Source organism: Biomphalaria glabrata, chromosome 1 (genome assembly GCF_947242115.1).
Source record: "Biomphalaria glabrata chromosome 1, xgBioGlab47.1, whole genome shotgun sequence".
NCBI lineage: Eukaryota > Metazoa > Mollusca > Gastropoda > Planorbidae > Biomphalaria > Biomphalaria glabrata.
Window position 1 is genome coordinate 74,566,180 of NC_074711.1, and position 26,094 is coordinate 74,592,273.

General features: G+C 39.6%; 1 protein-coding gene and 1 non-coding gene across 8 annotated transcripts in view; one reads left to right on the forward strand and one right to left on the reverse strand.

Annotated features, from left to right (window-relative positions):
• Positions 1-26,094, forward strand: part of LOC106057200 (death-associated protein kinase 1-like) — a 117,558-nt gene that overhangs the window by 12,472 nt on the left and 78,992 nt on the right. For 5 of the 7 annotated variants that reach the window (XM_056013983.1, XM_056014005.1, XM_056013991.1 and 2 more), the window contains exons 4-6: positions 10,799-10,937; positions 11,396-11,519; positions 12,315-12,390. In XM_056013983.1, coding sequence (XP_055869958.1) covers positions 10,799-10,937; positions 11,396-11,519; positions 12,315-12,390 — 339 coding nt within the window. Of the gene's footprint in view, positions 1-4,939; positions 5,397-10,798; positions 10,938-11,395; positions 11,520-12,314; positions 12,391-12,471; positions 12,567-26,094 lie in introns of those variants that run through there. The other 2 variants (XM_056014014.1, XM_056014046.1) reach the window with 2 other exon arrangements.
• Positions 15,774-15,846, reverse strand: Trnak-uuu (transfer RNA lysine (anticodon UUU)). Its single transcript has one exon. It is a non-coding gene; the product is annotated as a tRNA-Lys (tRNA).

The following is a 26,094-nucleotide window of genomic DNA, read 5'->3' on the forward strand; positions in this document are numbered from 1 at the left end:
GGAGCAAATTTACTTTTGCCTTACGTGTTGCCGCCTCTGTAACGGCATCATGTCTCAGTTCATTGTCACTCCATTTCACTCTTTGTCAGATGTTTGCTTACGCCTCCAATATTTATCTGTTCAATGGGCTTGCAAAAAACAAAAACAACAATGTAACAAACACGACTTAGCTCTGTATAAATAAGTAATTAATCATGAAATGTGCACGAAAACATGACTGATGTCGATGTGTCTTGGAGTCTCAGGGTCGTCGGTGGGAAACTTCAAAACGAGGCTTGGCCTACTTCTTGGAATGACTGGTAAAGTAGAGAAATTGAAAGAGCGACGTTGTTTGGTTTGTAAATTAAAAAAAAAAAGTAAATTTGATATTCATGCGCTAAATATAAGTCTATCACAGGACTGTTATTCATCTTTGTTGTTTGCCAAGTTGCGCCAGCAATAGTCAATCATTGTTGTTTTGGCAAGCTGTGTCAACAATAGTCATGGAATAGTTCGTAATAAACATATTAAACATTAGTAAAGGGCAAGTTGGTTATTATTCAAATTATCCGATCGCATTAAACTGGCTTTTATCGAAGAAGCTAGTATACATGTATATTGATCTTTCTTTTGCCTCCCTACGGTCATCAGGCACTGCTGTAGAAGGTGCGGAGACTTTTTACTAGACCGAAGTAGTCTTTAATCACTATTTCTATTCCAGTAATTTAATTTTAATGACAACCAATATATCAGTTGTCAACATTTGTTATGGTTAACTCTTCAAGATTTGGAAGCTGTTGTAAACAAACAATTCTCCCAGATAAATTAATAGTTTCCTAAACTCAGGCTCACATATTGAGTCCCATGTTTTCTGATCACGTATCAACAATATATATTTCAATTGGTCCTCATAAGGACCATTAGCTGATTCAGACGCAAGTGATTAAATTGTTTTTAGGTATTCGAAACGTGTTCATCCTGTTCCAGCATTACCCAGACTGCCTTTGGCTACAACGTTCAAGGTTCACAGATTTTTGCATTCTCGCTGACATCAGTGTACAAGCTATGTCCTTGTCAGTTGATACTTCCGATGTGTCAGTATATGAGCTGTGTACAACCGTCTGATTAGATATTTTTGTATAGCTGTGTTAGTAGATGTTTGTATAGCTGTGTTAGTAGATGTTTGTATAGCTGTGTTAGTAGATGTTTGTATAGCTGTGTTAGTAGATGTTTGTATAGCTGTGTTAGTAGATCTTTGTATAGCTGTGTTAGTAGATGTTTGTATAGCTGTGTTAGTAGATGTTTGTATAGCTGTGTTAGTAGATGTTTGTATAGCTGTGTTAGTAGATGTTTTCATAGTTGTGTTAGTCGTGTTGTATTTTATTTATGGCAAAAGCGTTTCGAGCTTTAGTTCTGCTAGTAAAGGCATCAACTATTGTCTTTTTACGGAAAGTAGATTTAAATGTTAGTTCATATGCACTTACATACAAATGAAAAGGCCCTTCAAAAGAGCTTGTCTTTCTTCGCTTACGCCTGCAAAGATTTTGACCTCAGCATCAATGTAAAAAAAAAAGGCAGAAGTGTTGCACCAATCTTCTCCAATAAATCATTCGTAGAATAAGACTTTCTCTGAGATGGCCAAAATGTAGCAAATGTAAAAAAAAAAAAAAAGGTTTATATACATTAATGTGGTTTGTGTATTTCTTTTTAAGCCAGTCTAGGAGATGGACACCGCGAAATAAAATCTACGACTATCTGTTGTTCACAGCCGTCTCAGACTTCTGTGCCACCGTGGACGGCATTTAGTGTAAAGAGTGGTATTAGCCTGCACAAGTCTTTCACCACTTAAAAAATTTTGAGCGCCGGCTGGAGGAAACGCAATATTTAAATATTTTGCTACATGTAATACTGCATCCCTCCTAAATCTTCGGACTCGAAGACAAGCCATATATATATATATATATATATATATATATATATATATATATATATATATATATATATATATATATATATATATATATATATATATATATATAGATAGATAGATAGATAGATATTAGTCATATCCTCCGAGGTAGACCACTCCTCCCCTCCTTTTTCTCTTAGAAATCTTACTTCGTTGCTGTGCATGTTTCACTCACAAGTTTACAATCCTCGGGGACAGCTCACCCTCAGCCCGGGTACAAGTCGCTATTTCCTGAAATTTTCTCCCTTTTTTTACAACTTTTTTTTTATTTTTTTAAAAAGGTTTCTTCTGTCTTCATCTGAGAAATGTGTATTTTTTGTTATCGCGATGAGCCGTGACCTAGTTTCTGCAAACATTCCACACCTGCTCCAAAAGAAAAAAAAAAAAAGTTTACTGGCTTCGTTCTATTTCTACTATTAATTCTTCCTCTCCACACTTTCTACTTTCTCTCCTTCTGTTTCATCTCCCCCCCCCCTTTAAGTAAGCAACCATGTACTGTGTATATTTGTATTTTTCTGACGAATACTTTTGTTCAACGACTTGATGAAGTAAAGCGGAAGGCAAACGGTAGAGACATAATAAAAAAGCACCGTGGAGGTGGGAAGGGAACAAGTCGGCCTGAAGGACTCGTGTCATGGCGATTAGTTCTGGCACGGACATGCCGGCAATGATATGCGTAGAGTTAATTACGCTCCGTGGGGAGGATTAGGGCTGGAGGAGTCCTTCGTCGTTGATTTTTTTGCTAAGCTCCACGCTTTGCCGGTACTTAAGACTGGAAAGCAGTTTTGTAGGATGAAAAAAACAAAATCTTAGAAAATTGTAAGCTCAGGTTGAAGCGACAATACTCTGATTCATCTTGCTGGATGTTTAGTTAAGACTTGGTACAGCTGAGCCTTAATGAGAACAGAAGTCCAGCGTTAGTTAAGAATACAGCGTTTGTGCATAAGTCTTGTTATTGCAAAGATGATATGAACTCAGTCCGACTGTTTGTCTCTATGTCCGATACACATTTTGTACTTCTACCTCCCACTCTCGGAACAAGTGCATGTTCTCCACATTTTTAGCAATTGCCCGTAAGAAAACATCGACCAGTCAAAAAATTTAACCAACTAATCAATTAATTAGTTACAATTAATTTTGTTTGACATTGAAATGGGAAATTAATCTTAAAGTATCTAGATAAATGGCTGTAAATGTACAGTTCTTCCCCCTAGATACACTTTGTTTTATTTTTTTAATTATATTTAAAAAAAAAATAATGTTTGTCTTTCTTCATGAACGTAGAAGATTCTACAACTTGAAAGTGACACTCAAGGAAACAACGGATTGACACTGATCAGATAGATAGTTCAGTATTAGTTTGGACTGTCAAGAAGTCATAACCCCCACAAGTCATGTTGCCCTCCGTGTGAAATGGGAATGATTATCTATGCACAATGTAATTGGAATGAGCTTCATTCACTCTTTCCATTCGTTCATTAATATTGTAATATAGTAATCTTTTGTTTTTTCTCTAACAGTTTGAATACAGATACCTTTGAAGTAATGGAAGACCAATAATGATGCTGTAAATAATGGTGATATGGTATCTGCCACACAGTAACGGGTTTGACACGAGACGACTTACTAATTATGACATTTGGTATTCTTATTTAATGTCTGACACTATCCTACCTCACGCAAAGAAAACAAAATATGTGGTAGAATCTATAACCTAAGCTGACATATGTATATTTTATCAAGTCATTTGTGTCAGTCAAGCGAGAATGCGCTTAAACAATACGACAGACTGGAGTGGAGGGTTTGGGGTTAGGGATAGGGTTAGTTGCTCAGTTGCAAGAAGTTAGGGGTTAGGGTTAGTTGCTCAGTTGCAAGAAGTTAGGGGTTAGGGTTAGTTGCTCAGTTGCAAGAAGCGACATTCAACGGGAATATGCAACTTCATTGTAATGTTTTGGTTTTAAGTAGAGAAGCCAACTAAAGGGGACCTACAAATAGGCGTCATTTGTATGTTTAAAGAGACAGCTTCTAGACTTAACTACTGAACCTTGCAGTAATCATCAGATTATATCATTGGTCCAAACAAATAGAAATCCATTTAGACTACAATTGTTCATCTCAGTATTACTTACTAATACATTAACAATATAGATGTAAACACGAACATACACTGGAGTTTGGGTGTTTGGACTTTGGATGTTTGGATGTCTTTGTCATCTTGAAATCCAAACCTGAACGAAACAAACAATTCTTACATGCCTTAGTAGAAAGAATCGCGGAATCATGGGCAAGAAGGTCGGTATACTCTTCTGTCTGTATTGCCGGATGGGTGGAATTGAAACTATTTGGTGTTGTGACGATCATTGGGTATACGCTTCAATTTGCTGATATTATGATTGGGAGCAGTCTACTATTCATTGCATGATATGTTGTTTGGTTTTACTTTACATTGAATGATACGATGACTGTGTGTTAACTTTATATAACAATACTATGGTATAACTTTCATGTAAACCACCTCTTTGCTTTTTCTTGAAACCACCAACTTTTTAAAAAATCTGGACACATGCGAGATACCTGGACGACCAGGTGTTTGCAGTGGATAGATCACCAGAGTGCCATTTTTAGTTTAGGATATCACTGGTGTTACAGTCATGTGGACAAACAAAACATAATGATTTTAAACTTAGCAAATACAATTTTAAGTTTTCTAGGTTGATCCTTGCAGAATTATCTGGAGGCTTTTCACCCAGGTAGTGACGGATGTTTGAAATAAATCCTTGTAAATCTAGTTCCACACTCACCAGCGTTAGCACATATATAATTCTACTGTCTAACAAACAAAACTTTTTTTTTTGGAAAAGAAATGTTTATTCTTCACACTAGGTGACTTAACTGACAAATAGATATAGATATTTAAGATATTTTCTAATTTATAATTTGAGCCACATTTGAACCATTGGCTGTTTGTTTTGACCATCTCCTGTAGTATTATAGACGCACACACTGACCTATACACTGTTTCGTGCATGAGCTATGAGTGAGCTATTTCTGGCTACGTAATGGAAGTGTCTGCCTATAAATGTCAGCTAAGTGGGTAAAGATAAACTGTATAATGGAGCAAGTCGCTAGTGAGACGGACAAAAATGAGGAAAAAAAAGGGGGGGGCGAGCAGTTTTATCTCAAATAAAATGAGAACAGGCAGGTTTTTTTTATGTTTGGTCTATGTTCTGCGCATTTTTAGAGTTAAATAATGTTTTGAATGAATGTTCATTCATTCATTTCCTGCGTGTTTAGTGTTAATGGTTTAAGAGGCAGTGAGGAGGACAATGGCATTGTACTTTTGTTGTGTGTTTATCCGAACCGCTGGCATCATTCGCCAAACGGGAACTTAACGAGAGTTTCTAAAAATAGCCTACACGTACACTTGATGACAAGCACTGGCCTTCAAGTGAGTACATTGATAAATGCAGTTTGAAAATACCTGGCCGGATAGGTCGGGGGTCTGAGCCTAAGTATTTCTAGCTCTTTGATTGGCTGCGTGACTTCTGCTCACCACTTCATCTGCTAGTTTCTAGAGTGTGACTTTTACTGTTGCACGGATGGAATGTCTGCGTGAGTTTTTGAGTTGTTTGATTGCTTGGAAAATGGACACACTTCGAAGTGTATCGAGCAGCACTTCAAACTGAAACTCAGATGCTGGCAGAAGCCGAAGACTTCATCACCCCATAACACTTGATATCAAATACATTCACTAGTACAACTTTATACTGAGTTGATATTCAATGAAATAAAAAAAATGCGTGAATATAAAGTCAAAATGTATGATTGTTGAAGTTACAAAGAATAATTATATACTTTTTAGATTGTCATTGTGTGTTAATTGTTTGACACAGTTGCGGTCATCCGTTAAAATAAATTCTACTCACTTTTCTTTATCCGAGATACTTTAAAAATAATTACGTTGACTCGAAAAACTGAAAACCAAAGAACACGTACATAGACAGTTCATGTCAACCAGTTTCCTCATGTCCTTCAGTTCGTATGTATCGGTGCTATTACGTCATATTGTACAAATCTACCATTACTTTCATGTCTGTCTACCATTACTTTCATGTCTGTCTACCAGTACTTTCATGTCTGTCTTCCAGTACTTTCATGTCTGTCTACCAGTACTTTCATGTCTGTCTACCAGTACTTTCATGTCTGTCTACCAGTACTTTCATGTCTGTCTACCATTACTTTTATGTCTGTCTACCAGTACTTTCATGTCTGTCTACCAGTACTTTCATGTCTGTCTACCAGTACTTTCATGTCTGTCTACCAGTACTTTCATGTCTGTCTACCAGTACTTTCATGTCTGTCTACCAGTACGTTCATGTCCTAAGGCCATGTCTAACAGTGCCATAGCGTAAATATCTACCAGTTCAATTCCCTAATGTACGTATCAATAAGGATTTTCGTGTCATATGGCTTATATCTACCTGTGTCGTCATGCCCCATGCTTCAAGACTGCCAGTGACATCTTCAAGACTGCCAGTGACATCTTCATGTCTGCCTGTGACACCTTCATGTCTGCTAGTGACATCTTCATGTCTGCTAGTGACATCTTCATGTCTGCCAGTGACATCTTCATGTCTGCTAGTGACATCTTCATGTCTGCTAGTGACATCTTCATGTCTGCTAGTGACATCTTCATGTCTGCTAGTGACATCTTCATGTCTGCTAGTGACATCTTCATGTGTGCCAGTGACATCTTCATGTGTGCCAGTGACATCTTCATGTCTGCTCTTCATGTCTGCTAGTGACATCATGACGGATGCTTCATTTCTGCCAGTGCCATCAAATCCAATTGTAGGTGCTTTCGTGTCCCAGGTCTGTATCTACCAGTGCCATCATGACCTATCGTGCGTATACATACCCCGTGCTTCATGTTTCACTTGTATGCTTCAACATTTAGTCAACAAAGTGATGCTAGCGCTAATTGAAGTCGACACGCCAATCAGTCTCACCAATTTCACTCACAGAACAAACAACTGCGCGTGTCTACATATCTCAGAACAAATATTTTTAGTAACTTTATTTTTGAATGGTTTGGAACGCGACCTGGCGATGTTGTTGATTGTTGTTCAGGCATTGATTCCTTGGGGCAAGCCAGCTGGGGAATATTCCAGACAGCTTAGAAGAATTACAGCGCACAAGATTTAGAAGCACCACAACCTGTAATTGTGATGTATAGTCGCGGGCAGGCTCTAATTTAAACATCACGGTTAAGTTTATTTTATTTTTAGAACAAGAACCATTACTCGTCCTGTTGCACTTTTTGAAAGCGCAAATAAAAAAATATTTATTATTATTATTGCCAAATGTTTATTTTCATATTAGAAATTAGAAAAAAAAACCAACAACTTACACACACACAACTAAGGTGCGTTTATTGTTTTTAATTTTTACACGGGAGCTTTATCTTTCTATTTTCATTTTTAACCAGTTGTCTGTTTTGTAGATATCCGAACGTTTTGGTTTACATATTATTATATGTGTTGCATTACCCTGTCACAGTAACCCCCGTCAGAGCTCCTGCCCAAGCTTCCCACCAGATAAATGGACCTTACGCCCGCGACCCCTCTTATTCTCAGCTTCCCTTTTCTTGACATAACGTCAAAAACAAAACAAAAAAAAAAAAAAAAACCCAATGTCTTGAGAGACGGGCTGCCAACAATTGGAAAAGTAAATTTCGATGGACTACATTTCCTCTGTCCTCGCTGGCCTAAGGGTCTAAGGATCAGGGGTCATATGTCAACACGGGCTTTGCGTGGTTTGCTGTACGTCTCTTTTTCGGGCCTGCTCGGTCAACAGCCTTGACTGGGCTATAATGTAACTGGTCAACTTGTAGCACGAACTTACAGCCCTCCCCCCCTCCTACCCACAACGTTAATTAAAAAAAAAAAAGGTTCGTCCTTTTTTTTTTTTATTAGTCCAAGTTTTTTGGTTTAGTAAGAATTTTTTTTGCTTGTAGAGGGCATTTATGTATCGGTCTTTCAAGACAACCAAAACAAGTCTTGTGATATATAGGCACATCTGATGTAGGGTTCAAGGTCTGACATAACTAGACTGACCTTATTTAAAGCCCAATTCTTAAAACAAACAAACAAAAAAAAGGTTCATATTAATCTGTTTAAGAAATACATAAAACTGCAGTGTTTGACGTTTGAATGCAGTTAAGATTGACACTATTGCAAGCACTTAGTCAACTTACAGTCCGGGCACTTTTAGACAGTTTTTTTTTTTGTTTACTCCTAATCGTTCTTCTCACATTGACCTGTGACAATACTTTCCAGGCCTTCTGATCCATTCAGACTCATCTCTTGCTAGAACTAGGCTTTGGACCTCACCAAAACGTGTCCATTCAGTTTGTATCATAGCGAGGCAGTGAGAACCAATGTGTCCACCATTGCTGCTATGTCCAGCCCCCAGCCATAGATTCTCACTTCACTTCGGGACGGATGGAAGCAGCTGGGCGCTAGTGGGATTAAACACAAAACATTTCTCTAGAGTCTAGATACATTCAGATTGAAATATTTATTACACAAGGTTTAAAAAAAAAACGTTATGGTGTGATGACTTCCCCAAAAATGGTATCTTATCTTTGTACTGCTGGTCTGCATTCATTAACCGCAAGACTTGCGTTTTGGCTGACCCACTTTTTTTGTGTTTATTGTGCTGTATATGGGGTAATGGGCATTACTCGTCCCATGTCCGCTGTACAAGTGTGTGTGTGTGTGTGTGTGTGTGTGAAAAAGAGAGAGAGAGATGCAGTCTATATGTTTCAATGTAGGCCTATGAGTGTGTGTGTGAGAGAGATGCAGTATATATGTTTCAATGTAGGCCTATGAGTGTGTGTGAGAGAGAGAGAGAGATGCAGTCTATATGTTTCAATGTAAGCCTATGAGTGTGTGTGTGAGAGAGAGATGCAGTATATATGTTTCAATGTAGGCCTATGAGTGTGTGTGAGAGAGAGAGATGCAGTCTATATGTTTCAATGTAAGCCTATGAGTGTGTGTGTGAGAGAGAGATGCAGTCTATATGTTTCAATGTAAGCCTATGAGTGTGTGTGAGAGAGAGAGAGATGCAGTCTATATGTTTCAATGTAAGCCTATGAGTGTGTGTGTGAGAGAGAGATGCAGTATATATGTTTCAATGTAGGCCTATGAGTGTGTGTGTGAGAGAGAGATGCAGTCTATATGTTTCAATGTAAGCCTATGAGTGTGTGTGTGAGAGAGAGATGCAGTATATATGTTTCAATGTAGGCCTATGAGTGTGTGTGTGAGAGAGAGATGCAGTATATATGTTTCAATGTAGGCCTATGAGTGTGTGTGTGAGAGAGAGATGCAGTATATATGTTTCAATGTAGGCCTATGAGTGTGTGTGAGAGAGAGAGATGCAGTCTATATGTTTCAATGTAAGCCTATGAGTGTGTGTGTGAGAGAGAGATGCAGTCTATATGTTTCAATGTAAGCCTATGAGTGTGTGTGAGAGAGAGAGAGATGCAGTCTATATGTTTCAATGTAAGCCTATGAGTGTGTGTGTGAGAGAGAGATGCAGTATATGTTTCAATGTAGGCCTATGAGTGTGTGTGTGAGAGAGAGATGCAGTCTATATGTTTCAATGTAAGCCTATGAGTGTGTGTGTGAGAGAGAGATGCAGTGTATATGTTTCAATGTAGGCCTATGAGTGTGTGTGTGAGAGAGAGATGCAGTATATATGTTTCAATGTAGGCCTATGAGTGTGTGTGTGAGAGAGAGATGCAGTATATATGTTTCAATGTAGGCCTATGAGTGTGTGTGTGAGAGAGAGATGCAGTCTATATGTTTGAATGTCTACCCTGGTGTGGGTTGTTAACTGAGGTCATAAAGTTAGTTGAAAGAAAAGATGAGAGACAAGTAGCACTGAGGGTAACGTTGGGGATGAAAAGGAAACAGACTTTTGATGATCTTTTGTTTTGGAAGAAGTTGAAGTGCTTTGATAAGGAACACATCTTTATTGGCTGTTTCACGTGCGTAGTGCGGCCTCAGCAACAGAGTGACCATATTTCACTTAAACATTTAGTTGTTTTTTGTTTTGTTTTCCTGGCCACTGTTTTAAAGTGTCGGACAGCCAAATTACTGTGCACTGAAGATCTATTATGCACAATTATATCTCAAAATAGGCTTCCTTTAAGTCCAAACCATGTTTAAGCTTTTTTTTTTTTTTTTCTCTCTTCTGTTGTCATTTCAACATTGATACAAACTTTCAACTTGTAACTTATTGTGCGTTGGTTTATGCTTTAAAATTCAGTGATTAGGAAATATGATGAACTCTCCTCCCCCCCCCGCCCCCCCCCCCAAAAAAAAAAAGAAAAAAAAAACAAAAAAAAAAAAACAAACAAACATTGTGCATTATATCTATAAAATGAACTTGAAAATAACATTCATAATCCTCAAGGGATCAATCCAGAGATTTGAAGAAATGATTGTTTTAAAGCTTTCTGACCAGTTGACTTATTCGTTTATTGAGCGCTTGCGATTGTTCATGTTCAGCTCCCCGTGTGTACAACTTTGAGGAAATCTCTACTTGAGAAGATGCACTTGTTTATTTTGTTTGTTCTACATGTTTCGGATGTTCCTTCAGAATTGAAGTCTATTATATGCAGGGCGGAGATGGTGTCGGGCAGGGTACGAAATCAAACCATCGAGATGGTTTTCCCGAGCGCATACCACTCGGGCAGGTATCATTTGTTTGAAATGATGATGTGTACTGTCTCTGGGTGATAAAACAAACTCTATATTCAGTTCTGTTTGTTTTTTTTCGCAGAGTGACTGGGGGTGAACTGTTTGATTACATCTCTGAAAAAGATCATCTCGGGGAAGAGGAAGCCTCAGCTTTTATTGCACAGATTCTGCATGGCGTTAAACATCTCCATGACAATAACATCGCCCACTTAGACCTAAAGGTGAGTACAGACGTTGAACAACTTATGGCGGCTGTGCTCGATGTATATGGTTATTTTCTGTACGTTTTTGATTATCAAATTTGTGTTATGTCTAATGATGTCTCTTGCTTTCTCTATGTAAAAGCCAATATTTCTTTATATTTCTTATTCTGCATTCTAAGCCTTCATCTCACTGTAAACTTAGTTTTCATGGCACTGTAAACTCAGCCATTTCTCTCACAATATATTCGGCTTCCATTTCACTGTAAACTCAGCCATTTCTCTCACAATATATTCGGCTTCCATTTCACTGTAAACTCAGCTTTCATCTCACTGCAAACCCAGCTTTCATCTCACTGCAAACCCAGCTTTCATCTCACAGTATACTCGGCTTCCATCTCTCTGTAGAGTAGCCATAATCGCATCTGTCTCCTTGTCCATCATTTCACCATTTTCCTTGAACCTGTCTCTTCTTTCAGCCTGAGAACATCATGCTATTAAATAGAAACTCCCAGGACATCAAACTGATAGACTTTGGTCTGGCCCAGAAAATCAACGAGAAAGATGACATCCGGGCCCTGATGGGCACTGCAGAGTTTGTGGGTGAGTAGTCTGTTCACTTTGTGTATGCAATGATGGGGTTGTCTAAAGATTTACACGGAACCAGGTGTGTGACAATCCGGTGGTTCCAATCCGGTGGTTCCAATCCGGAATAGCAAATGTTTTGTCTTTCTTACCATGTAAATATTTCCATTGAACCTTTTTCTTATAATGGTACAGAAAGAAAAAAAAATCATGTATTGGTACAATGAACAGAAAAATCATGTCAAATAATCACTCTGGCACTTTTGCATTGAAGATAGTCATGGTTTCTACTGGCTGTAACAAAGGAGGGGATCGAAAACAATTGTAGAGCAGTGGGACATGTTTGGGAGAACTGAAGCCTATTGGGCCATTGGTGCTCACTCAAAGCTTCCAGTCATTGGGTGAAGGTGATTACTTGAATATGCTTGATGACTATCCCAATTTTTATTTTAAAAAAATTAAATTATCATGGAAATTGTCACAGAGAACTGGTTCAACTAAATCATTTTTGACATTGCTACAATAATGTCATGGCAGTTAACTAGCAATACGTTTTCTTCTATAGAATTGTGTGGGCTACTCCCTTTTTCTTGGCATAATGCACAGACCCTTAAACTTAAGAAATCGTTGTGTCTTTTCGAACTTCTATGGTACTTGATAGACAAATGTCTCTTATGTACCTCTCTGGTATTATATGCCTGAAAGTTCCTTATTCAAAAAAAAAGATTAGGATCCCTTTTTGACTAGATGTAAATAGTGTCCAGTTTATTATCATCTGTGTAATTTGATGTTGATACATTTTGACCTTTGCAGCGCCAGAAGTGGTCAGCTATGACTGTTTATCTTTAGCAACGGACATGTGGAGTATCGGAGTTATCACGTACATACTGTGAGTATATGTGTGTCAGTGTTTCAAGTTATCACGTACATTCTGTGAGTATATGTGTGTCAGTGTTTCAAGTTATCACGTACATACTGTGAGTATATGTGTGTCAGTGTTTCAAGTTATCACGTACATTCTGTGAGTATATGTGTGTCAGTGTTTCAAGTTATCACGTACATACTGTGAGTATATGTGTGTCAGTGTTTCAAGTCTACCCTTCTCACACACACGTATACAATACATTGTGTTTGATAACACATTTGATTATATACATAGCTCCTACTTCATATTTGAAATCGTAATAAATACAGTGTATGTATTACAAGACCTGTCTGTTAGGAGATATACACTGTTGCTTCCTTTTGGACTTGTCTATAACTAGTGCGTTATATAATCATGTCTTTTATTGCTTCCGTTTTCTAGGGTGCACTACAGATCCTTTTGGATTAACCTTAAATCCTTAATAGATCTAATGTTAGGGTTATATGCACCGGAATAGATCTTCCAGTCACAAACCAGTCGTTGATGTTCAAAATTTATTCTTGTGTAGAGACGAAAGCTATGCTCTAGTTAATGACTGTAGGTATAGCCGCAGAGTTCTAATTCTATGGTTTACCTGTAGGTCAAATGATTCAGACGTGAAAGTCACGTTTTAGCTGCACAAATCTTTTAATGTGCATAGGCGTAGCTTATATAGTTGTTTTTTTTTAAACTGAAAAAGAAGGTCGGACTAAAAATCCGAGAGATGTGTGTTTATAGGGAGATTAGCTTTCAGACACGTCATTTCCGCCTCATTTTTTCCCCTAAAATCGTATGGTACTTTAGCGATGTCTCGACCTCTGGCTAGTTGCTTCCCTTGTCTTTATGGAGCTTTGATATCCTCAAGTGAAAATGCCTTTCCCCCCTCACCCCCATATATATATATCACTTGTAGCGAAAAAGATCAAAATTTGCTTCAGAATATGATAAATTTCATATTTATTACAAAACATAGATCATTTAAAGAAAAGGAAGTTCAAAGCAACCATGTGTCCTCTAGGGGTCGGGAACTATCGTAACGTGTCCTCTAGGGGTCGGGAACTATCGTAACGTGTCCTCTAGGGGTCGGGAACTATCGTAATGAGTCCTCAAGGGGTCGGGAACTATCGTAACGTGTCCTGTACTACACACTAGTCAATAGAACCTTTCAAATCTGAAACTAATCAAATTCCAAGACTATCTGGTAGTGAAAAGCCATTGTAGGACTGAGACGTGTATGTCAGTTGATAGTGAACTAACTTTATAAAGAGTCTAAGGTCTTTTGATTCACTCTACACATTGCATTGCATTCTCCTCTCGTTCAACTTTTGTTTTGTTATACAACGTTTGTTATTGTCCTCAAGGATTGTACTAGTTCGTGGTCTTGTCGATGTATGTATGTATATCTTCTTGTTGCTCTCCATGGCAAGTACATTGATACACTCTGTAGGACAAGCTAATCATTCTGACCTACATAGCTTGTTGAATAACTTTGAAACTTGAATGCAGTTAACATGCACCTTTTGTTGAATAACTTCGAAACTTGAATGCAGCCAGAATTACGTGTGTTGAAAAATACTATGTAGGAGTTTGTCCAAGATGCGTTATTTATCTTTCTGCTTTCAACATTTGTTCTTACAATGAACTACATCTACAGTAGTGTTGCAATCATAAAGTAGCGTTGGTTTTCATCAAATGTATTCAAAGATAATATGGGGCCTCAGTAAACACATATTTTAATATTCAATGCTTCGTCTTCCTTGGTGCCATTAGAGCAGGGGGCGGTTTGCCAGGTCACAAAATGTAATGACACAGCAGAGTGTTAGTCTCCAAATAACTTTAGATCTTTAAAAAAAATGGCTACGCTTCAGAAGTAATAATATTCTGTTTACGAAGGAACGTGTCTATTTTTTTTTTATATAAGAAGAAAAAGAAAATGTGCCTTTTGGAATTGACAGTTTGCTGTTAAACTCTTGAAATACACAAATACATTCTCACTCTTATTATTATTTTATTTTTTTTAGAAATTAGGACATTGTGTTGACTTCTTTGTTTCAATCACCGGATAAACCAATTCAACTCTGCGGCTTTTTTATTTAGTAGTTACTATTGTCTAAGTGTCTTTCTTCTGATCTCTTGGTTGAAGATAGTAATGTCTTCAAGTTCAAGAGGTAAACAGCTATTTCAGGGCATGGCAATTGTACAATCTACGAAACTTTTAAGTACTTGACTGATAATTAATGTAAATTTTTTTCTACTTTATACATGCCTAAAAGGTTGTTCTCCTGGCCGTTTTGTACGGAGCTGAAGATGTCATTCATTCCTTGCACTAACTGTACACTGCTAACGTCAGTCAGCGAACTAGGAGCTTCTCTTTTTCAGCTATTCTACAACTAAGCCGTGTATGAAAAACTAGCGTTACCCACCGGATACGCCAGTTGATTTGTTCCCAGGCTAGATATTGTTTTTTGTTTTTTTTTCCACAGGGCAATAACCATATAAAGGTACCCCCCACCCATACATTAGTTTGACCAGCAAATTCTGATTTACGTTGTCTTGGACTGGCCAGTAAATTCGACTGTCACTTCTCTTGTTTACACTATTTGATTATTCTTCTTCCTTTCAGTTCTTATTAGAAATACGGTCTCTTATGGGTCGATAATATTTATTTTTTGGGCCTGGACCATTGTTTTCTTATACAGCCTTTTTTGTAGCCGGTTGTTGACTTGTTGCGCCAGGCTGCTGGTAGACAACTAAACCGTTGTAGGCGTATTAGATCTTAATTTAAAAAACTTGAAATAACTTGAATAACTTCTTTGGTGAACCATATTAAAAAACATTACTTGTATTAGAATATAGACTAAATCTACGTATAATGAAATGCAAAAAATATTGTAGACTTTAGTCATAATATAAAATGGTATTTGTAACAAATCTAACTTTCTACAATGACACTTCTCAGTCTTACGATCTGTCCTAACTAAGACCGCTGACGACATTGCCACCTAACTTGCAACATTCAGAACCAATCGCTAACTTCTTCCCGGTATATGCTAGTTTGGTTGGAACGGGCCGCTTCAAAACGTCAACAGAAACACACACACACTTCTTTATTACCTTTCTTAGGAAATAGTCCTACATACAATCTTCAATTTTTTTAGCTCTTTATCGAAATATTTGAAAGGCTCTATGATGCATTCAAATACCATGAATTGAGTTTTTTTTTTTTTAACTCATGTTAATGGTATCAGCATCGAGTTAATAAAATCCAAAATGCCGATTCAATTTATTGAAATTAAATAACGATGTTGAAAATAAAATGTAGAAACATGCGAAAAACGCTGTTTAAAAAAAAAAAAAAAAAAAAAGTACGCCCGATAAGGGACTTGAATCCTTGACCCTCAGATTAAAAGTCTGATGCTCTACCGACTGAGCTAACCGGGCTCATGTATGACGTGTCATTTACCGTTTTAGAAGAGGAACTGTACGCACGATTAGGATTAAAATGGACGTATGCGTTTCGGTATGTTGGCTTTAAAAACAATATTGGGTCGAAATTGCGAATACAATCTTAAAATAGTTTTTGAAAATTTAACTGCTGCGGTTTCCATTGTGAAAATATCGTAGTTGATATAGACTAATCTAGACCCTAGGCAAGTAATAGCAGGTTCAATTTTTTTTTCCAATGCAAGTGGGAGAATAGATGATGAATGAGTCAGGCCGTTGGAAATATATTATGACATTTATGGAGAGTGAAATTAAATAATTACAAAAAAAAAAAACATTAACTACATGAAGATACATGAAACCGATGGCGAAAAAATTTTGAACATGTTTTATTCTTTTCCGCTTATTGCTCGTGTCTATTTCACTGATTAATATGCAAACAGATACAAACTCTTGTTTTACTATGTGTGTACTATATTCTCTTCTGTATTTCGCACATCTCTTTGCTTTTGAAATGTGAGTTTCATGTTGATGTCATGAAAACTATGATAAATCGACTAAACAAAATAGAGAATGCTAAGACTCAGAATCTGTTGCTCACTGTTATAGAAGCATTAGGCGTTGAATTTATTGTCACCTTAGAAATAGTAATGTGAACATATGTCTTGGTAATTATTTGATTAATTCTGTCTGGTTCTCTCTCTCTTTCTCTCTCTCTCTCTCTCTCTCTCTCTCTCTCTCTCTCTCTCTCCATGCCTTAAAGAATGTACTATTTAATTTGTCTAATGTTTAAAATTCCAAAGCGTAAATTGGAAAGATGAAAACATTGGAATTGGTTTTCCTATTTTAAAACCCAATGAACAAATCAGCCAGGAGAAAAAGTGGTGGGGCTTCTAAAGTACAGGTCTACTCAGAAGGAACATCTGTATTGATGTCTTCAGGTTGTTGGTAAAGGGTTAAGTTGCTGTGAAAAAGATAATAGCGACGTGACCTAGTTAATAGCGACGTGACCTAGTTAATAGCGACGTGACCTAGTCTTGCTTTGTTCAACCTCATCACCAGTCATCAATTTGTTGTTTTGACAAATGATCCCCTTGGGGCTGAAAACTTCCACCTGGCCACGCCCAAGCAACTTGACTCGAGCTGTATTTGCTAGAATTGAATGTTTTCGTTCGGACTTGCAAATGTATCAGCGAGACCCCCCCCCCCCATTTTTATATTCTCTCCCCTTTTGATTACATAAGGTCCTAACAAGTTAGTTTGACATCCTGAGTGTTCTTATAACACACACACACACGCCATACATACTGTTACGTATTTCTGATTTTCTGGCTAAATGTACTAGGCACACAAATAAAAGAAACTCTGTAAAGAACTTGACGACTCAACTTTCAGCTTTAAATAACTTTATTGAATTATAACTATAACAATTCGTCACTGTAACATGTAGCGTATACGTCTTACATCGACTGTATCGACTGTAACGGCTCAAGTCCACTCTCTTCTACTGTCTCGCACAGTAGAGAACAGTATCGACGACTGTACTGACTCTTTTCACATGAACATCTCTGGTTTATAAAGAGTCCCTAATCGCTTGTCTATTGTTGCACAAACATTGCTAGTACCCTCTGGAACAACATGGGAGGAAACATCACATCCTGTTGTTGTTTATACATGTCGATTCCAGAGGATGCCTGCTGCAGTGTCATCTCGCCGAGGTCACACGTAGTGACCTCTAACTGTCACTGTTCATTTGTCACAATGCCCCCCCTTCGTAAATCTGTTCGTCCTCTGGAACAACACGTGAGGCACGTCCCATCCTGTCTTTGTTTACATGCATAGATTCCAGATAACACTCGGTGCTGTGTCATCTCGCCGGGGTCACACATAGTGACCTCTACCTGTCACTGTTCATTCGTAACACTGCCCCCTTCTTAGATCTGTTCGTCCCGAACAGATTCTATTTCACCACGGTACTGATGGAGTCGGTCAACGTGGACAACCTTCAGCTTGGACCGTGGACTTTTCTGTATCCGGTAGACCACGTCGTTTATTCTTTTTACGACACGGTATGGACCTTCCCTGTCTCTTTGGAGTTTCGGGGATCTGCCATTTCGTCTCTGTGGGTTATAGAGCCACACTAGATCATTCTCATGGAACCCCGACGTATTGGCCCGTTTGTCATACCTCGTTTTCATCAGGTCACTGTTGGTCTTGATGTTTCTGCGGGCCAATACATGAGCATTCTCCAATCGTCTTCGGAGATTGGTGACATATTCAGTTGAAGACACTGGCGTATCTCTCGGAATCCCAAATAACAGGTCACATGGTAGACGAAGCTCACGACCAAATAACATCTTCGCTGGGGTATATCCTGTGGTGCTATGAACGGATCCTCTGTATGACATGAGGAACATGGGGATATGGCTGTCCCAGTCGTCTTGTCGGTCATCAGTAACCTTAGACAGATGTTGTTCTAGGGTTCTGTTGAATCGCTCCACCATCCCATCTGATTGCGGATGGAGAGCTGTCGTGTGAGTCTTTTCGATGCCAAGTGTCTTGCACATCTCCTGGAAAACTTTGGACTCGAAGTTCCTGCCCTGGTCAGAATGCAACTCATTAGGTACACCAAAGCGACTGATCCAGTTATCCACGAGTGTTTCGGCCACTGTGATAGCTTCTTGATTTGGTATGGCATAAGCTTCTGGCCATTTGCTGAAATAGTCCATGACTACCAAGATGTATTTGTTTCCTTTCTTGGTTTCAGGAAATGGGCCTGCTACATCTATTGCGATCCTCTCGAATGGAACACCAACATTATACTGTTGCAAAAGACCCCTAGTTTTGCGTCGAGGGCCTTTTGCTGCCGCACATATGTCGCACCTTCGACACCATTCCTCTACATCCTCTCTATATCTGAACCAGTAGAACCGCTGACGAACCTTTTCCAGAGTCTTATTGACACCAAGATGAGATCCGCTAGCGCCATTATGCATCTCTTTCAGTACTTCAGCAACTCTCACCTTGGGTAACATCAGCTGAAGGCGATTGGATGTTCCATCAGCAGATTCCCAAACTCTTTTGATGACACCATTGACTAACGTCAGCGAGTCCCACTGAGCCCAGTACGCCTTGGTGGCTACCCCCTTCTCAGAGATGTCTTTCCAATCTGGCCGTTGTCCATCTTCTTTCCATAGAAGAATGGGAGCCAGATCTTCATCTTGCATTTGGTCCTCTCGAATCCTTTTATCACACCAGGGTCCGGAAACATCTACTCCGAGCCGAAGACAATTGACAGTTACCTCCTTTTCTTCAGCCCTCTTGCAGTGCTTACATTCTGCTTTGCAGGGTCGTCGAGACAGTGCATCAGCATTTTGGTGAATTTGCCCTTTTCGGTGCTTAGTTTCAAATTCATAGGTTTGAAGACGTTCGATCCACCTTGCCACCTGACCTTCAGGGCTCTTAAACGAAAGCAACCATTGCAGAGCTGCGTGATCTGACCTTAAGATAAATTTCTGCCCGTATAGGTACTTGTGGAAATGTTTTATTGCATCCACAGCAGCCAGCAATTCACGTCTCGTCACACAGTAGTTCCTTTCAGCTCTCGATAGGCCTCGACTGAAGTATGCGATGACTCGTTCAGTTTCATCCACCTTTTGGGACAAGACTGCGCCTATTCCAGTGTTGCTTGCATCTGTGTCGAGTATGAATGTCTTCCCTGGAATGGGGTAGGCCAATACTGGTGATGAGGATAGTGTGTTTTTCAGCCTCTCGAAAGCTTCTTGACATTCAGATGTCCAAATAAATGGCCTCTTTTGCTCTGTCAGTTGATGAAGGACCTTACAGATGTTTGAGAAATTTGGCACGAAACGTCGGTAGTATGTACAGAGTCCCAAGAAACTTCTCAGCTCATGGATATTACTTGGCGTAGGCCATCGTTTCACTGCCTCAACTTTGTCAGGGTCAGTGCTGACTCCGTCATTTGACACAATGTGACCAAGGTACTTAACGTTTTTCCTGAATAAGGAACACTTCTTTGGGCTGAGTCTCATTCCCGCACTTCTTATCCGTTGAAATACTTCCTTCAGATTTGCAAGGTGCTCTTCAAACGTTTTGCCAATGACAATAATGTCATCAAGGTAAACAAGGCATGTAGTCCAATGAAGTCCTCGTAAAACCCTCTCCATCAATCGTTCAAAGGTGGCTGGTGCGTTGCAGAGACCGAATGGCATCACAGTAAATTGCCAGAGGCCATTGCCAGCAGAGAAGGCAGTTTTCTCTCTATCATTGGGATGCATTTCAACTTGCCAATACCCACTCTTTAGGTCGAGAGTAGAAAATACCTGGGACCCTGCAAGCGTGTCCAAAGTATCGTCGATTCTAGGAAGTGGATAACTATCTTTATGTGTGACTTCATTCAGAGCTCTGTAATCTACACAAAATCGCATAGATCCATCCTTCTTCTTTACTAAGACAATAGGCGAACACCAAGGACTATTTGAGGGCTCAATGATTCCTTGCTGCGTCATGCCCTCTATCATGTCCATAGCTTCTTGTTGCTTTGCTAGCGGCAAGCGACGTGGTGGCTGTCGAATCGGTCTGGTGTTTACAGTGTCTATTCGATGTTGTACCATGTTTGTCCGTCCGCAGTCTGTTTCATCAGATGGCAGAATATCTTCAAACTCAATGATCAACTGTTCCGCTTTGCTGAACTGCTCATCTGATAAATTCACTTTCATTTCTGTCAGGAGCTTGGTAATTTGTGGATTGAAAGGTTTGGTGGAATTAACGATCGTGATATCATTATTACAGTTTCTTATTAGGTCAAGAGTATTACATATTGCGATGGGGCTGTCTTTCTCTAGATGTCTCTCCTGTAGGCCGAGGTTCATGATTCTGACGGGCACCTTTTGATCTTTTCCGACAAGGACCAATGTTTTTCCTACTGCCATTCCGCTGTTGTCATTTTCAATGCCTTCCACTATCGCCGTCATCGTTGCAGTTTGACCATGCTCTAACTTTCCCCAGATAATTGCTTCAGACTGAGCTGGCAAACTTGTATCTTCTGTTAAAAGGATTCTTCTTATTTGACCATTCTCTTCATCTTCATCCCCGAGCAAGGGAATCTCAACATCACCACATTTCAAAGTACCACCTCCGATGTTCAGAGAGAATTCACATTTCTGCATAAAATCGAGCCCAATAATACAGTCATCCGTAATGTTAGCGATCAGAAATTCATGTATAAATGACTGATGCCCGAGCTCAAAGTTTATATTTGTCAGTCCATGTATAGGCATCATCTCTCCACTGGCCGTCTTCAAGGAGTAAGAGTTCACTCTCTTGATTTCGTTCTTTTTGACAATGTCTGGACGAATGACTGAACGTGAGGCACCAGTATCTAGAAGAAAACGGTAATTTCGAGATCCAATTCTACCATTGATGTACAGACTTTTATTCTTCCCTAACACAGCGACTGGAATTATAGTTGCAGGGGCTGTCATGTTCTTGATCGCCGATTTTTGCCCCATAAAACCGGCGAAAGTTAGTTTCCCTGGTAGACATGAGCACCTGACCTTGCATCTGTCTCCGGTCTGTGCTGATACTCTGTTTGTCGGGGAAATCTTCTCGTGCAGTTCCTTTGTAGATGGCCAGGTTCTCCACAATTCCAACAACGTACACTGGTTCTATTCTGTCCTTCTTGCTTCTTATTTGGTCTGCGTTCTTCTAGCACTTCAGTTACCCTTCTGAGAAGTTGTGTAAGATCTTCTTCTTGGACTTCCAGCATACGCCCATGATGGATATTCTTAGAGGCGTCTTTGGCGGCTTCATAGGAGAGGGCGTAGACCAGAGCTTCGCTGGATTTGCGCTTACCACTGATTCTTATTGCCTTCTTCAGTTCTGGATCTCGAATAGCATCAATGAATGCATCAGTGATAATGACGTCCAGAAAGTCTTGTGCTGCTGTTGGATATGCCAAATGAGCAAGACGTTCTATGTCCACCTCTAGCTCTTGCAAGGTTTCACCGGAGCGTTGTTGTCGGGTTTTCAACTGAACTCTATAAACTTCTTGTAAATGTTCGTCTCCGTAACGGAGCTCCATAGCCTTAACAATGGCAGCGTAATCTTGTTGATTTGTTATTGACTGAAGCAGTTCTGCTGCCTTCCCTCTTAAAGCTAACACCAGAGCAGTCGCTTTCTCTTCTTCAGTGTTCCAGTTATTAACCTTGGCCGCTGCCTCAAACTGTCTTTTGTAAACAGTCCATGAGATGGATCCATCAAACACAGGCGGCTTTATCTTCCCAGAGATTTCGGGCACTAATGTTTTTGTTCTAGTACCCCGTTCCTTACTCAGTTGTTCTTGGACATGAGTCCTTATCTCTTCCATTTCTTTTTCCACAGTGTTGACTCTCTGGTCAATCTTCTCGTTCATAGAGCTCATCTGTTCATTTACTTTTTCATTCATGGCGTTTATTTTCTTGAGGCTCTCCTCCATTAAGTCCATCTGGCCCTGCATGTTACTCAGGATCTCTGTCATATCTGGGTTTAATTCAAATATGTATTCATCTGGATCTTGATCTTCCTCAATAAGGGCCTGTCTTAGGCGTTCTGTTAGTGTTTCTTTGTTACCATTGAGCTGCAGACCTCTCTCACGAAGTTCTTGCCTTAATTCTTTGACCAACAGCTGGTTAAGTAGTTTCCTCGAAGACATTTCAGCCAGAAAACATCCCACTTCTGACACCAATTGTTACGTATTTCTGATTTTCTGGCTAAATGTACTAGGCACACAAATAAAAGAAACTCTGTAAAGAACTTGACGACTCAACTTTCAGCTTTAAATAACTTTATTGAATTATAACTATAACAATTCGTCACTGTAACATGTAGCGTATACGTCTTACATCGACTGTATCGACTGTAACGGCTCAAGTCCACTCTCTTCTACTGTCTCGCACAGTAGAGAACAGTATCGACGACTGTACTGACTCTTTTCACATGAACATCTCTGGTTTATAAAGAGTCCCTAATCGCTTGTCTATTGTTGCACAAACATTGCTAGTACCCTCTGGAACAACATGGGAGGAAACATCACATCCTGTTGTTGTTTATACATGTCGATTCCAGAGGATGCCTGCTGCAGTGTCATCTCGCCGAGGTCACACGTAGTGACCTCTAACTGTCACTGTTCATTTGTCACAATGCCCCCCCTTCGTAAATCTGTTCGTCCTTTGGAACAACACGTGAGGCACGTCCCATCCTGTCTTTGTTTACATGCATAGATTCCAGATAACACTCGGTGCTGTGTCATCTCGCCGGGGTCACACATAGTGACCTCTACCTGTCACTGTTCATTCGTAACAATACCTTCACAGAATACACACTTAAAATATACTTAAGTTAGTCTACTAATGTGGACAGCGTGTGTGACGAGTGATCTCATGGGTAAACACACGTAATGTGTGTGTGTGTTATTATGACAGTTATGTCACACATGCCACAGAACACTCTATTAGTGGATTACCTTTGTAGATCTTGTGGACATGTCGTGAAGCTCTCTATGTAAGGGAAGCAACTAGTAAAATCTAGATCTAGTACTCTCCCCTTGGAAGAGATGAACGTGTGTAGAGTCCAAACCTCTTTCTCCTAAGCCTACCTAGCTTCTAACTAAGAGAGATTATTAGGAAAATTAGCCGTTTTGATGACCCCAAGATGGACTCTGATTGACTTTCCGGGAAACAGTTTGGTCTTATGTTATCTTGCAGCATCCGAGATTGCTTTGGTTTGGAACCTACTGATTTACAATCGTCCCGAGATCGCTTTGGTTTGGAACCTACTGATTTACAATCGTCCCGAGATCGCTTTGGTTCGGAACCTACTGATTTACAATCGTCCAGAGATCGCTTTGGATTGGAACCTACTGATTTACAATCGTCCCGAGATCGCTTTGGATTGGAACCTACTGATTTACAATCGTCCCGAGATCACTTTGGTTCGGAACCTACTTATTTACAATCATCCCGAGATCGCTTTGGTTTGGAATCTACTTATTTACAATCGTCCCGAGATCGCTTTGGTTCGGAACCTACTGATTTACAATCGTCCCGAGATCGCTTTGGTTTGGAACCTACTGATTTACAATCGTCCCGAGATCGCTTTGGTTTGGAACCTACTGATTTACAATCGTCACGAGATCGCTTTGGTTCGGAACCTATTGATTTACAATCGTCCAGAGATCGCTTTGGATTGGAACCTACTGATTTACAATCGTCCCGAGATCGCTTTGGATTGGAACCTACTGATTTAAAATCGTCCCGAGATCGCTTTGGTTTGGAATCTACTTATTTACAATCATCCCGAGATCGCTTTGGATTGGAACCTACTTATTTACAACCGTCCCGAGATCGCTTTGGTTCGGAACCTACTGATTTACAATTGTCCCGAGATCGCTTTGGTTTGGAACCTACTGATTTACAATCGTCCCGAGATCGCTTTGGTTTGGAACCTACTGATTTACAATCGTCCCGAGATCGCTTTGGTTTGGAACCTACTGATTTACAATTGTCCCGAGATCGCTTTGGTTTGGAACCTACTGATTTACAATCGTCCCGAGATCGCTTTGGTTTGGAACCTACTGATTTACAATTGTCCCGAGATCGCTTTGGTTTGGAACCTACTGATTTACAATCGTCCCGAGATCGCTTTGGTTCAGAACCTACTCATTTACAATCGTCCCGAGATCGCTTTGTTTGGAACCTACTTATTTACAATCGTCCCGAGATCGCTTTGGTTTGGAACCTACTCATTTACAATCGTCCCGAGATCGCTTTGGTTTGGAACCTACTGATTTACAATCGTCCCGAGATCGCTTTGGATTGGAACCTACTGATTTACAATTGTCCCGAGATCGCTTTGGTTTGGAACCTACTGATTTACAATCGTCCCGAGATCGCTTTGGTTTGGAACCGACTTATTTACAATCATCCCGAGATCGCTTTGGTTTGGAACCTACTGATTTACAATCGTCCCGAGATCGCTTTGGTTTGGAACCTACTTATTTACAATCGTCCCGAGATCGCTTTGGTTCGGAACCTACTGATTTACAATCGTCCCGAGATCGCTTTGGATTGGAACCTACTGATTTACAATCGTCCCGAGATCGCTTTGGTTTGGAACCTACTTATTTACAATCGTCCCGAGATCGCTTTGGTTTGGAACCTACTGATTTACAATTGTCCCGAGATCGCTTTGGTTTGGAACCTACTTATTTACAATCGTCCCGAGATCGCTTTGGATTGGAACCTACTGATTTACAATCGTCCCGAGATCGCTTTGGTTTGGAACCTACTGATTTACAATCGTCCCGAGATCGCTTTGGTTTGGAACCTACTAATTTACAATCGTCCCGAGATCGCTTTGGTTGGGAACCTACTTATTTACAATCATCCCGAGATCGCTTTGGTTGGGAACCTACTTATTTACAATCGTCCCGAGATCGCTTTGGCTGGGAACCTACTTATTTACAATCGTCCCGAGATCGCTTTGGTTCGGAACCTACTTATTTACAATCGTCCGAAAAACTGTGCTTTGAAGCTTCTTTTTTTTTTCTTTCTTAAAGTTTTTTTTAACACATTGCGTCATTACTCCTTTTCCCTTAGGCACATATTTTAAAGTCATGCATTGAAAAGAAATCTCAAATCTGTTGTCTTCTCTACTTTGTGACGTCTCTCCCCTCCCCCCCCCTTTTTTTTTTTAAAGATTATTTGCTACATGGAACATGTAGTGAGAGAATGAGCCGCATTATTGTAGCCATCATGCAGTGTGGATCTGTGCTACCTGACCAAAGATATTTTCTAAAGATATTTCAAGCAGTTGATTGTTTTTTTACAATTTTAAATATTATAAGCACCATAGTCTCTATCATCATCAACATCATCACCACCACCGCCGCATCATCATCTCCATCACCCTCTTACTCCTTTACCTCTCAAGTTTTCAGCCGAATATTTTAGCGCTTCGCATTCATATAATGTAGGACAGAGTGCACTTTATATGCCAAACGTTTATGGTTTATAAAAACTTCAATTTTTGTTTCTGTTTAAAATGATGAGCAGCATATTTTTGGACATTTCCAAGGTTGCTGGACTGACCCCTCGGTGCAAACGAATTGTACCATCACCTTACAATAGCAATAGTCTACCTTTCAGGACAGTCTAGCTTCCAAAAGCGCTTTTTTGACCCGATTCA